The sequence below is a fragment of the Diprion similis genome, chromosome 12, assembly GCF_021155765.1.
Source record: "Diprion similis isolate iyDipSimi1 chromosome 12, iyDipSimi1.1, whole genome shotgun sequence".
In the NCBI taxonomy this organism is placed as follows: Eukaryota; Metazoa; Arthropoda; class Insecta; order Hymenoptera; family Diprionidae; genus Diprion; species Diprion similis.
This window is the reverse complement of record NC_060116.1, coordinates 16,089,403-16,103,305: the sequence shown is the minus strand read 5'-3', so window position 1 is coordinate 16,103,305 and position 13,903 is coordinate 16,089,403. Positions and strand designations below refer to the sequence as shown.

Below are 13,903 nucleotides of genomic sequence, written 5' to 3'. Positions count from 1 at the left end.
GAAATACGAAGGTATATCGCGACATGTCTCGCACCCACGTAGCCAATCGCACTTGCCTTGAAGAAAAAAGTCATTTAATCAACTAAATGTATGGTCATCACGGGTGGCGAAGTAAATATTTATTTGTATCGACTCAAGATCTAGTTTGTAAGATCACTCATTTAGTTGATTTGATGACATTTTTATCTCAGTCTAATACGGTCTCAAACCCACACTTGCTGTAATTGTCATAGAAAAATCAATGTGACGATGAATTATGGGATTTATACTACCTGTGAAATAAATTGTGTATATATAGTTCTGTCGCTTTTCATCTTAGCGGCTTTTCCTTTTTGCGGTGCAAAGAAGATAACTACGCGATTCATCATTTTGAGACAGAAATGATAATTTCTGTGCCTGAAATCTGCACCTGCCATTACAATGTCTTCAATAGCCGCAGTACAAATGTCAAAAAACAAATTATTTAGGTACTGACTACCTTATATTTCAGTCGATGTATAGAGGCAACCTAATACAGATATCATTCGGTGTCAATTTTCGTACCGCAGCATTTAATATCCCCGTTATACCTATCAAATAGAACAGTTTTTGTATTATTTCAATATTATTTCTTACGTGAACACTTCTTGTTCGCTGTAGGTACTTATAATATCTTACTCACGCAATTATATAGAAAGGCTGGCGTAAAGAGTTTATAGTATATATACAGAGGAAAAGAAGTATATCTCATCAACTTTATTGAGGTACCGAAGAGATTTACAATCATTTTCCTCGATTCACCCGTGAAATTTCGTATTTTCTGGACAGGAAGGTACAGTTTAAATTATTTTACCTCGGCAGAGCTCATACAGGATCTATCTTTCGGCGCACCTATTATTACTTGCCTTGTTTATCTAGGTATATACAGGTGTATGGCCAAAAATAACCCGTCAAGCTCCTATAACTACGGTGATTAATCGGTGCGCACGGCGATTCGATTCTCCCTGCAGTTGATCCGTTTCACATGTATTTACAATATTATATATATATTGCATTATTCCGATGGGTAGAGATAAGACACGCGGACGAAAAGGATCCCGAGGAAGAGAAGGGGATATGGTGGGAGAGCATAAAAAAGGGGGGAAAACCCGATAGCGGAACGAGAGGTTAGAAGGCGAGCCGCGATTGGACCGAGCTGAGGTTGATTAATGATCTTTTCTCAGCAACCCTCGGCTCTCCGTTTCGTCGTCTCCTCCTCTCTCCTCCAGTCGTCGCTTCAGCTTCTCCAACGATCCTTCCTCGCTCCCTTCAGAACCGCGGTGCATGCTTTCTTCCCTGGCTGCATGCAGGAATACGGCTTTGGTCCGCCTTGCGTGTATCCCCTATATTATACGTACCCATCCAGCTTCTTAAGAGAATGAAAGTCCCGTGATTGGATCTTCCGTACCGAAGTCGACCCTTCGTGGGCGCGAGCTGTTACCGATACACAATGGCCGCTACATCCTTTGATTGTGTCGGTACGCGTTATGGAGATCACCGGCCGAGCTTTGGTCAATCCACTTTCGAGTCATCACTGTCGAAGTATGAGTCTTGAATATGGATGGAAGAGATTTTATATGAATCAATTTGCAAAGGGGCGAATTTACGAGGACGAACACCTTCAAGGGTATTCATCGTTCGAATGAAAGTTTTTTATGGGTATCAAGTTTTGACTTTGAAATGTGGTTTTTATATCTTCTTCTTGGCCGTTTCCAGCAATTGGGAGATTGGATTGGATTCGGATCAACTGATATCCCTTTGCAACTTGACGATCCTCTCTTGGTATTGAAAGATTTCTCTCCCGAAGAAACCAACAATGACTGATCATTGTTGACCGAGGCTAGCACAACACGGATCATGTTTTCGTAGACGAATTTCAGAGAAATTTACATCCGCAGTGACAGATTCCAAACGACAATAGCAACGCGTGTCTAGACCCTGAAATCCCTGCGTCGTCTACTGGGAAAAGGGCGTCTGGACGTCGCGTCACGTCTTGATGTCTATTCTCGTGCTGCAGGATGAAAATACGTGTGACGTTTCGGAGCTGAGCGAATGTTGGTTAAGTAGGAAGTGTCTGTATAGAATATACCCTAATCATCGTTGGACTGCTGATGAATAACGTTGAAATCGTAGCAAATTGAGGATCGATTAAGTAAACCAGCGATGGAAAATCGATCAGAATAGAATTACTTCGACTGGAACGCTGATTATTCGCGGACTCGGCGTCTGTGAAATCTCTCTGTATAGGATATATAAGGTATATATACATGATCCAGTTCAATTTTAAAATTCGTAAGCTCCGAACACACCGATAGAGAGGAACTGACGGATACTGACGGACGGACGGACCGACGGTGGCCCCGCTCAAACCTTTGAAAAGCAAAGAACCGAACAGCCAAAGAAAAGGGTCCCTGCAAGAACAGAAGAATGGACGTGGGCGTTACTCTTACGGCACCCTTGGGGCCCATTAGCGGTCACTGACTAGGTCCTCCTCACCGCAAATGTCCAAGTCTCTTCTAAATACTTGAATATACTGAATACTAAGTAATTTATGGACCCGGGTGGGACTTGGAGCTGCACGGCAGGACAGGTATTTTCAACGTTTAAGAGAACCTGACGATGCGGTCGCTGGTTCCTGCAACAATCGTTGCACCGCAACTCTTCAGCGGGATTATGCTTGACATTCTAACGAACGAGAGCATATTCAAAGAGTTCAAGTGCCGTCGAAGAGGTTCTTCGTCGCTCGTGGTTTTTAATCTTCTTTCGAAGTACCTACGTGATGCACTAGTCGAATGGATTTAGACGAAATGGAAACGAGTATCGCAAGGTGCTACACGGAGTTTCGGTTAAAGTTAAAGTAGAGAAAAGAAAGAAATAAAATATTGTAAGCAAATTTGAAGGAAGGGCTTTCGATGGTCCGCACCTTGCCACTGCACCACTGCACCCGCTTTTAACTCGACTGGATCAAGCGACGATTATCCACGGCTCAGAGGTCCTGACATTCGCCTAATTATACTTAAACGCATTCTTATACTGAGACGCTTGCAGTACCGTGACTAGAAAATTTCTCCCTTTCGAGGTGTACGCGTACCCCTTGAACGTCGAGCCGAGGGTAACAGAACAAGTCACCATGGATTTCCGGCGAGACAGCCAGCCAATTGTTTGTTTGTTGTTTGGCCACGCCGCAAGGACTTTATGCCTGTTAACGGGTTGTAATTCCAATTTCTAAAGCCGTTACGCTCGTAAATTGTAAATAGGTATAGGTACCGAAAATTATTTACGGTATGGAGATGATGATTGCTACATTGGTTGCAGACGAAAAAGAATGTTCACTAACTTTCTTTATTATACCGAGGATGTATAGTGAAACCTTGCACAAATGTATAAACCGTTAACTCCTTCACAATTAAATCGAATTATAATCTGTCGTCGGGAAAAGAAAAAATAACAATCAACGATTATTTCTATGTGAATCTCTCGATCGATCGAACGAACCTGTTAAAAAACCATACATGACGTATAAAGTATGGCACATTGAGAAAAATTTTCGATACTCTATGCTCTTCGAGTTATGATTCGTTCGTTGCTTCCCTCGCCGTGCTTTCAAGGTACAACAACAATATACACGACAAGGTACACGAAGCATTTATTTTCCCCGTTTTAATTAGTGCGTCGCGCACGAAACCGCTTCATAATGGCGGCTATGCGCCTCCTCGAGAACGACGACGTCGTCGTCGAGCGCCGAGGGGAAGAGGGGAGGGATTTGATTAATGATCCCGCGGGATATACAGCGAGGGGAAAGAAAGCGTGTATCCTCAGGGGGATCCCCGACTCTCCTACCCGCGAACAAGGGTGAAACCGAAGGCCTCATCTCCCCCATCCATCTACCCTGCACCTTGGAGGATAAAGAGTTTTCAGTATGCAGCTCTTAGACCCAGCAAGGTCAACGTCGCATGTTCCATTATCAAAAATTCACGAGGCCCATAATATGTATAATTCTCGTAAAATTTTCCCTCTTCATCAACCCCCCCCCTTTTCGTTACAGTTCGCTTTGATCCCTTAAACACTTGCAGGACCTGCAGGACCTCCTTTACCAGGCACGTTAGAGATTCTCGGTAGTTCGGATACGCAAGTATAGATTAGTAGGCACACACGCCCAGCTCGAGGCTAGTTACAAACGAGGAACCCCTACGAGGCCGCGAGATGATCGGGTTTTCTCGGGTTTGTCGGGTGCTGGAAGTCGGGAATCAGAGAGGAACCCCCGTCGTTGCGATACTCCGATAAGCGCCTTATTACCTCCGCCTCTGAGTATCCGCAGGGCCTTCTTCATCTTCTTCTTCTTCTTCTTCTTCTTCTTCTTCTTCTTCATCTCCCTCTACTTCGTACACAACCTGCGGTATAAATTCCATCGCGACCCTTCTTACCCACTTACAATCCCTAGGGAGGGATTAGTTATTCCAGTGGAATCTCAAGCCGTTGCCGTTTCCAAAGGGTTACGTCACAGAGAGAGAGATTCAAAATATACCCGCGTGTCCATACGCTGCATGATTTCTTTTATTTTTCATCTCAATTCCGGGCACAGATGAGGAGAAGAAAAAAATATAACAAATATAGACACTTGCTGCAGGTAAGGGGGATAGAAAATCCGAATTAACAACTTACGCCGCAGCTTTCGTTTATGATACGCGCTTATCAAAGCGTCACATCATGTGTGGTAATGATTCCCAGGAAACAAGTAGCTACGGGATAAATGATCAGATCAAGGCGACTGTTCTTGTAACCTACCTAACCTGACTTAAATATTTTTAGAATAATCCGAGAATCATTTTTAAAACGAAAACGGCGTGACGATCATTCCCAAAAATTTTCAGAACCCATCGCAACTCTAACAATAAGTATTTTCAAAACACATAGTTATGTACCATATACGCGTTGAAAAAACTATACCGCATTCCAATCAATTTACCTATCCAAACTCTCGTTCTTCCGATACAATTCACAATTCTCGAGCTGATTATTCTCGTGTTAGGATAAGGAGCCGCCGTCTTGTTATCTCTCGGCCTATCGCGGGTTTATTGCCCTGAGTTGAAGAGAGGCATTATTGTCGTCTGACCACCGACTAGGTGTCTAGGTGCGGCATAAGTAATGGGCAAGTATTAAAGGGTGGCGTGGAAATCAGGGATAATGCCGAAAGACCCTAACGGTAGTCGGTCCATTAGAGCTCGACGTTGTTCTCCTCGTCACCCTCCTCGTCTAAGAGTCAACCGGACTCCGACTCCCAGGGATTTCGAAAATACGGAGACGAACGACGTCCTGGCAGGACGAACCGCGAAGATCCGGCAATTAGAATCGCGACGCCTGCTGCCAATGTATACGAGTATAATAGCTGGTAGCTTTGTTTGGGAAGAGAAAACCAAAGCCCAGACCTTCGTAACGAGATTACCAACCAATTTGTAAGGATTAGGACTGCTGCTGCTCGAGGCACGCACACTTTGTTATCATCGTCCTGCGGCGGCGAAGATCAACTTGATAATAATTATTGTGAGATTTTAGATCGGTTGAAAATTATTACGTAGACTTTGGTCATTCGATCGTTCTTCGCGTCTCTGTGTTTGCCCGAAATCGATAAAAAAAAAAAAAGAAAACAATATGGCGCAACTTTTGTCAGCATTGCATTATCCGATAGGAAATTTCTAGGGGTAGAGATTCGATTGGCTATTTGCTTCAGTTGAATCGTTTATTTATTGAAAGGAAAAAAACTACCCGACTCTGTTAATATTAATTAACTCTTACCGCGATTCCCCCGAATTCTGTATCATTGTCGTAAATTAAAACCGCTTTTATAACGAGAATACAGCGCGACGTAGCTTCCGTTGCACTTTCTCAATCGGGAAATCTTTCTCTTAAACGTTGTTGATTCACCGGAGCGACAAAATACCGTGAGAATTATTATCCTCCTGATTTGCAAACCGACCAGGAAAGCCGCAATGTTGATCTTCCATCGGTAATCGACTTCTCATTCATCCGTTCGTAATTGCTTTCCAAATTTCTATTATATTATTTATTCAATCGCTATTTCACATACGTAGTGTTTCTTGTGCACGTTTATACATATACAAATATACGTATATATACCAACCAACAGGTGCGGAAAATTACCAATTAAACAGCTTATAGATCCCCCAAAAACCGCAAAAAGATCCAATTAAATGTCGGCATATATCTGTCGGTGAAAAACTTCGCTTCACATCTTCGAATCGCTCTTTGGTTAATTCGTTACTCTTTTTATAGATCATACGATTCATCATTAGCCGTTAGTGAGAAAGATCGTGCAGCAGTACCTACAAGGTGTAACACTTTCAAATACTTCTCGCAATTACGATTGATCATCGTCATGTGTAAAAACTTGTACGCTCTCTATTTTTATGATCATCGCGCATTTTCATTATACGCACGATGCGATGCAGCATCATTGTGACTGAAGAAAAATTCTGGCATCTCTCCTTTCTTGTGTTAAAAAGATTTACCTACCGTCATACAAATAATCTACCGCAAATAATTAAGTCAGATTGAATCTCGTGAGCTAGATATCTTGAAACGAGTCAGCAAAATTTATACAACTAAAGTTAATAGTTTATGTTTAGCCAAAGAATTGGCCCCACTTTTTATTTGACTATCGTTAAACTTGACGCTTTCATCGGGCAAGCGATTTATTTTTCATTGATTTTCGTTTTTTTTTTTTATTTATATTGAGAGAATGGTTCCTATAAAATAATTACAGTCTAACTATTTTTCCCGTTATGTTGTTAATTTTCACCTCTCAATCCGTCGAACAAATTTTTTCATACTATAAATATTTTTATGTATCAAATTTTGCTTAAAAACAGCATTCTGATATATATCGATCATTCGCCCACGTCGATAATGAGCTGCTTCATTATTACAACAATATCGCTATAATATTTTCTACCATGGATGAGATCCGTTATCTTCTCTGCTTCGTTATGGACGTCGTGAGACGATTTGTCGACCCAATTATAGCAGAATGAAAATTTGTCCAACTCCCTTAGCCGATCATCGATCCGGTCAGAGCTGCAAGCAACCGCTGATGCTGCCGAGGCACGAAAAGGCGGGCGTGGAAGATTGACACTTTTTATTACAAACCCGTTATAAAAACGGTGAGACGACCGAACGGAACGAAGTGGTAGCATGCAACTAGCGCATTAAGGATTACAAAATTAAAAACATCTATTCCGTTTCTTCTCCACGGTTCAGCCGTGCCGATATCTCCGACTGAATTACGATCGTCGCGCGACACATCGATCCCTTTGACGTCAAATTCGTCCAATCAAATCGACAATCCGATTTCTTTGCGGGATACGATCGTGATTTAAGTACTCGTGTCGCGTCAGCCGCTTTTTCATCTTGTCAAAATCACGAGAATCAGGTGAAAATGTACCAAACCTTACGTTCTAACGTTTCGTGTCTTTCTCGTCGGAAATCATCGCAGTTGCATTTTCCTCAATTTCGTTCCATTCAATCAACGAATCGATGCACCTTAGATCCCACATGAGTATCTACCTGTAGAAGAAACTCGATACTCAAGCATTTAGCGGTGTAGATGAATGAGTTTGGTCCAACAGGATCTTGCGTTACAATTTTTCATCCCATATTCCGTTTATTTCCTTATTGCAGCATTTGTAAATTGAAAATTCTGTACCCAATCGGCTTGAAAGTTAGTGATTTTATACGTAAGTCGAGAAAGACACTCAACGTTCGAACGCAGACCATCTTCCATACCTAGTTCGAGGGCGAAACCGGAAAGAACATCGGACAAAAACGAAAGGAGACACAAAAACGCAGAGAACGCACCTCCTCGTGGCTCATTACTCGCGTACACTGCTGCAGGTACAGTGTTCTCGGAACTGAGACGAAATCTCCTGGAATACAGTGGGAACACTTCGATCCCGGTTTCTAATCACGGTTTCATCCTTGTCGCCGCCTCCGCAGTGACCAGAACCGTGAATATTCAAGTTTGGTCGCGGGATGTGAAACGAGACGACCTTTGCCTGAGAAAACAAGTGGATTATACCCTAATAAAGTAAGAGCCACGACGTTTAGTGTTCGCGAAAATTTCGAGCGTTCGAAAGAGAGCTTCGCACGGTCTTTAAAAGCTATTTATGTGGCATGCCCGTAAACCGCCTGTTTTTTTGGCAAGGATAAAGATTTCAGGACGAGCTGAAGGCGAAAAAACGGTTTACGGACACGCCACATGCAATATTTTTTACGGTATGGGCATTGAAAAGCAAAACGAAGAGTGAGGTTATGTCGCGATCTGTGCAACGAAGCTACTTTATTCAGCAGTTTGGGATGCGCACTTCGAACTGCGCATCAAAACTGCGGAATAAAGACTTTATTCCGCAACTTTGTTCGCTGCCGTATAAAGCGTCACTTTACGGAACGAAAACTGCCACAAAAAGTGGACTTTTCAATGCCCATGTCGTAAAAAAATATTATGATTCTCCTTATTCTTATCTTCGGTATATTTCATCCGAAACGCGTGCAATCCTTTTCTACGTGCACCTGGCATTATATGCGCGTAATTGTCGACGAATGAATTGGCTGTATCGCAATCCAGATGATCGGTGTGTACCGTTCGTTTCCCAAGCAAAACAGTAATTCTTCTGCTCGATGGCTGATGAGAGCAGCTCTATTGCGGAACGACGTTTGTTCCACGATTTCTGTATAAGACCAATTTTATCCAGCGTCTCACCACCGCGTTCTCTGTGTCGAGAATTAACAACTCGAATCCAATTTTCAGTCAAATAAAATCAGAATTACTCCGGTTTTTTCGCCTCTCTAAACCTTGTCATCGCATTCCAATTAATTCCCAACGAAACTTATTCCTGCTTTATGATTTTACACTTTTATACAATTGCTATTTCGCATTAAACGTATCTAGAATCGGTGAATTTCTCACTTACCGTGACCGTAAAAAAGTCCAGTTTAAATATTATCAATTGTGTGTCAAGATTCAATGATATTACAATAAAAATATCGTCCCAAGCACGATTCTCTTCGGAAATGTAAATAATTTTACAAAATTTTACGTAAACTTTTTTTTACAAAAAGAAAAAAAGATTGCATTTAACAAATTTTCAGATCCAACGCGAGTAGTAAATTTTAGTAATATAATCTTTGGCAGATGCATTGGCGTGCAAATAAAAGTGGAAACCGCTATCCAGGATGAAGGAGAGAAAAAAGTACGAACTATTTGTGAAACAATTAGCTGATGGTTCGATAAATATTTCAAACCACCGTCAGGACGTGCGGTGAAGCAAAAAAGGAAATCCATTATCATCCGTCTACTAGTATTTACTTTTCTACACTTCGGCTGTAGGAGTAAGAGATCATTGGAATTACAAAATTCCCTGTTAATCGCTCCTCGTGCGTTAAGAAGACGTGTCTTTGTTTGAGTTTTTGTTTATTGCTCGTAAATGATGTTCGATGTAAGAAAAAAAAAAAAAAAACTATGTTTCAGTTCTCGTACCACTCCAGCTTCTGAGCAGGCATGTGATTTTCGAAATCCTGACAGTCCTCTATTGAAATCTCACTTTTTCAACTATTAAGACTTTTTGCGTTACAGTCGCAAAATTTTTCGTCACGGCTCGCTTAGAGGGTAGTAAAAAGAATACGTCAAAATTCTAGAGGCAAATGGAAATCATATGTTGCTTCGATATCCTCTTGTAAGATTTTACAAGTGTTTATGTATATTCCTTACTCCAGCGGATCTGCTTACAACCAAAATTCTTCAAACCGATTGTTTTAGTTGTTTAGATGTTATTTGGTGATCGACTGGTATTATACCCTCGTTGTCAGCTAACTGTGATCCCATAAAACTCTGAGAACCGTAGATGCGAGATAAATCGACGCCTATTATCATCATGTAATTGCTGATCTTCCGATACCTCTGTCAGGTATATGTATACCGTGCTGTCACTACCCAATGACACACCTCCGAAATGACATCTGACAATGAGATCGTATAACCACTCGTCAATATGAAGCGGTTCTCTTTTCATTTATTTCTCATAAAAATTTAAAGTATAATAAATTAATAAAAAAATAAAATAAAAACAAACACTAAATATAACGATCGCCTCCTGCCTAACAACGGAACTCAGCCCTGTCTCTACGGAGACGCTGAAGCGTGGGTGGTGCACTCTCGCGGCCATGTTGAATCACCCAGCGGGACACCGTAGCGCCGCGCCCACCCCGACCTGCTGGTTCCAGGCTCGAATAGCGACCCTCGTCCTCGACCTCAGTTTCCCGGAGTGCCTGGCCAGCTATATCAACCTCCGGAAATGAATATTTGCATGGAAAACCATACGCATTATTACCCGTGCATTGAGGGTTTGTTCTCACTTGGTTCAGGGGATGAAAAACAAGATTAAATTCACTTTCAGGATGTCATGATCAGTTGGTCATCGATGCTCGATCTTAACATTATATCCTTCACCCTTGGTGGGAACAATTGAGCAATATATTCGGTCTGCATCGTTTTTAAATTGCTCGAAAATGGTCTTTCGCATTTCTTGAATCCAACAAATTAATATACATTATCAGCGGTGGATTTGTCTTCGATTTGACGATGTCAAAACAGATGATAAGACGATCTAGGATACTTGGACATTGAGTAGTCATTGTACATACAATTGAGCAATACATTATATTGATTCCATGTGAAGTTCTATCTAGCCAGTAACTGAATAATCGTAAAAAATATGTCCATCGAATGACTTCTTGAGTAAACTCTCGTCGTTTCCCACAATTGAATCGACACCGGGAGGGCGGGGCGCGATAAGTGAGAAGCTGCAGACTGTAATCGTGTCTATAACAGTGCGATGATCTAATAGCACTTTCGAAAACGGTTCTAAATTGGCGAGGAAAATCCAGAGATTGGATAACGGGCCGGACTATGACGAATCCACCAAATTGGCTGATTGTCAGTGGGGAACTATTACAGCTGCTGCATCTCTCCGAAGTCGCTTCATGCTGCCGCTGTGTACCGTATTTACCATTCTTGATGGTAGGTACCACAGACTGCACGCATCTAATGCCCGCGTGCTCCCGCAGCTCTTCGACCTATGATCAGAACCGTGAGGAGGAAGAGAATTCAAAGGTCTTCTTCTCCTTCATATACGCAACCAGCTGCAGCGGACCCTGAAATAACTGCCTGGTCACCCAGGCTGACGCTTTTTTTATTCCTTCCACGGTTTCTTCACATTTCGGTGTACCTATCTAAGTTTCTCTCGCTCAATTTGTCCGTCTCTATATCCTTCCGCCACTCAAATATTGCCATTTTCTTCCTCGCGTATAAATCGCTTGTAATTTTGAGTTATGTGATCCTTTCGGGTGACCATATAAATCGCTTTCAATCTTTCAAAATATGTAAAAGAACTTGAACTGAACAACGGTACTTGAATACGCATCCATCGGTTACTTTTCAATTATTTCCAGATTGATTCGAGTTTTCAGAACCAACCGATGTGTTAGACGAATGGTTCTGACTTTCCGGTATTTACCTTAGTTTCCTCGTCATATCTCTGATCAATTGCTATAGTCCAAATGACAAATTATTTTACCGATGTATGAAAAATAAAACTTTTGAATCAAATTTCAATTCCGATGTCGAAGAATGGTTTTATTTCAAAATAAAAAAAAATCTGTCAGAAAACTAAAAAACCATCTTCAAGATTTCACCCATTCATATACGTTACGGAGGCTTTTTCTACGACGAGTTATCTATAGACCCAATAAAAATCATTCCTCTTAGCTTTGGACGTTATAACATCTAAATTACGATTCTAGTTATAGGTATTATTACACCTTTATATTGAAACGTATAGAAAATACTGTTGCGTGATAAATTTCGAAGATTGGCCCCGACGAGTTCCGTCAAGGATTATTAACGCGGTTTATTTTATTTTTGTTTTTTTTTTTCTTTCCGACCGCCATTGAGGATCGGTTCTATACCTATAATATTCGGCGAAAATAACGTGGCGCCAGAAATCGTGGCGCACGACACGGCTAATAAAATGTAAGTGAGACGAGGATATGCGTTGACGTCGATTGCGCACGTGCACGCGTCAAGCTTTACATTTATACACGTATGTATGGACGTCGCGCAGGCGCCATATTAACGTGGTTCAGAAACTGTACGAGCATATACCATACATATATATATATATACATATGCACACGCGACTTCGCACAAAATGGCGGACCCCTTACAGCGGTAATCAAGATATTCGCATACAGTATGTCCCTGCAGTACAGCTAGGCAAAGTAATCGCAATTCCAATCAGATTTTGACAAGATTGTTTTTCCAATTAATCACATTACAATCGTTGTACATGCAAATATACAGATAATTTATAAATTAATTTTCGAAAATTATTGTTAAGTAAGGTAAAAAATTATTGATGAAACGGTATATAGGGTACATTAAAATCAAACAATATCTCTGGAAAAAAGGTATTTTATTAACGATGCGAAATAGAGAATTTTCTTGTGTATCTAGGCCTACGTGATATACATAATCACGTATAATAACGAAAAGGTAATACATGCGATCAACAGCAACTCTGGAACTCTTGTCTTTTTCAACAAAGGTAATAAATGAGAGGCTGCAGACTTTTGTACGTTTCACGGGAATCAGACGTTTCTACATCCAGGTAGATCGTATCGTGGGATTTAGAAAGTGACGGGCTTACCCGTCCTGTGTATACCTACAACGAAGTCTGACCTGTATTTCAATTTCGATGCGGGAAAAACTTTGTACAAAAATTCACCAACACGTTACACTCGACGACTTCTTTCGTTACACGCTTGACATGTATATAGATTATAGCTATTATATATAATTAATTGACAATTTTATTCTGATCTTTCAGGACATGGATCTGATCGAGGTTCTCTGGAAGCAAGACGTGGACCTGGGTTTCAGCCTGGATGAATCCGTCACTTCTGTTACCGAAAAGTCGACTTTATCCCCGAAAGATCAGGACCCCGAAAAACCGGAGGAAAATTTTGAGAAGCTCAAATCCCTCGAGGTTGCTAATGAGACCGAAGTACAGGTGAGTCTCATTTTTCGTACTATACAAAGTTAATTCTTTATCTATAAAAACTGTATCAATTGATCGACTGTCAAGTTACAAAAATTTTTAGTATCGCCAAAAATATTTCCACACTACGAAAGTTTTGCGGGGGAAAAAAAATTAACCGTTTAAAGAAAGGGTTTAAAAAAACTTTTTGCCAATTTTAGTCTAAGAAATAGATTTTTCTCGTGTGTATACCTGGACAAACTGTCAACTTTCGATAATTCTGTAAATAGATGTCTGGAAAAAAAGGGATTAGAATAATACTTTTTTTTTTATCTATTCTTTTATTTAAGGACATTTATTCTCCTTATATCACTTGGTTACAAATATTTGGAAGCATTTTGTCTTTCACACAGTAGATTGTACGAGGTATAATCTGATGGACTGAAAGTCAGAGTATCAAACTTGCAAAGAATTCTACATCATCGATCCTTATAAATCGGTTGATCGAGTACGGACCGTGCCCAAATTGTTCTTATACGTAAACGTGTATCTAATATAGATCGTAACAAATGTTTAAAGTAGAAAAAGCATACGCTACTTGCCTATGTAAATTTACTACTATAGTACGTACTTAATCTCACGAAGCGTAGTGTTTTACTTTAAAAACTAAAATTTACTTTATTTTTGTTTCTACCTTCTCTCCCCCTCTCTTTGCCTCTTTTTAGAAAAAGACAAAGATACCGGGTTTTTGCTTGAAACAAACAATATCGTGAGAATCT

At 40.8% G+C, this 13,903-nt stretch overlaps 1 protein-coding gene across 8 annotated transcripts in view; it reads left to right on the top strand.

The window, feature by feature from the left end:
• The window catches only part of LOC124413418 (segmentation protein cap'n'collar), a 122,856-nt gene that overhangs the window by 47,207 nt on the left and 61,746 nt on the right, over positions 1-13,903 (top strand). For all 8 annotated transcript variants that reach the window (XM_046893977.1, XM_046893975.1, XM_046893974.1 and 5 more), the window contains exon 2: positions 12,975-13,157. In XM_046893977.1, the coding sequence (XP_046749933.1) occupies positions 12,975-13,157 (183 nt within the window). The remainder of the gene's footprint in view (positions 1-12,974; positions 13,158-13,903) is intronic.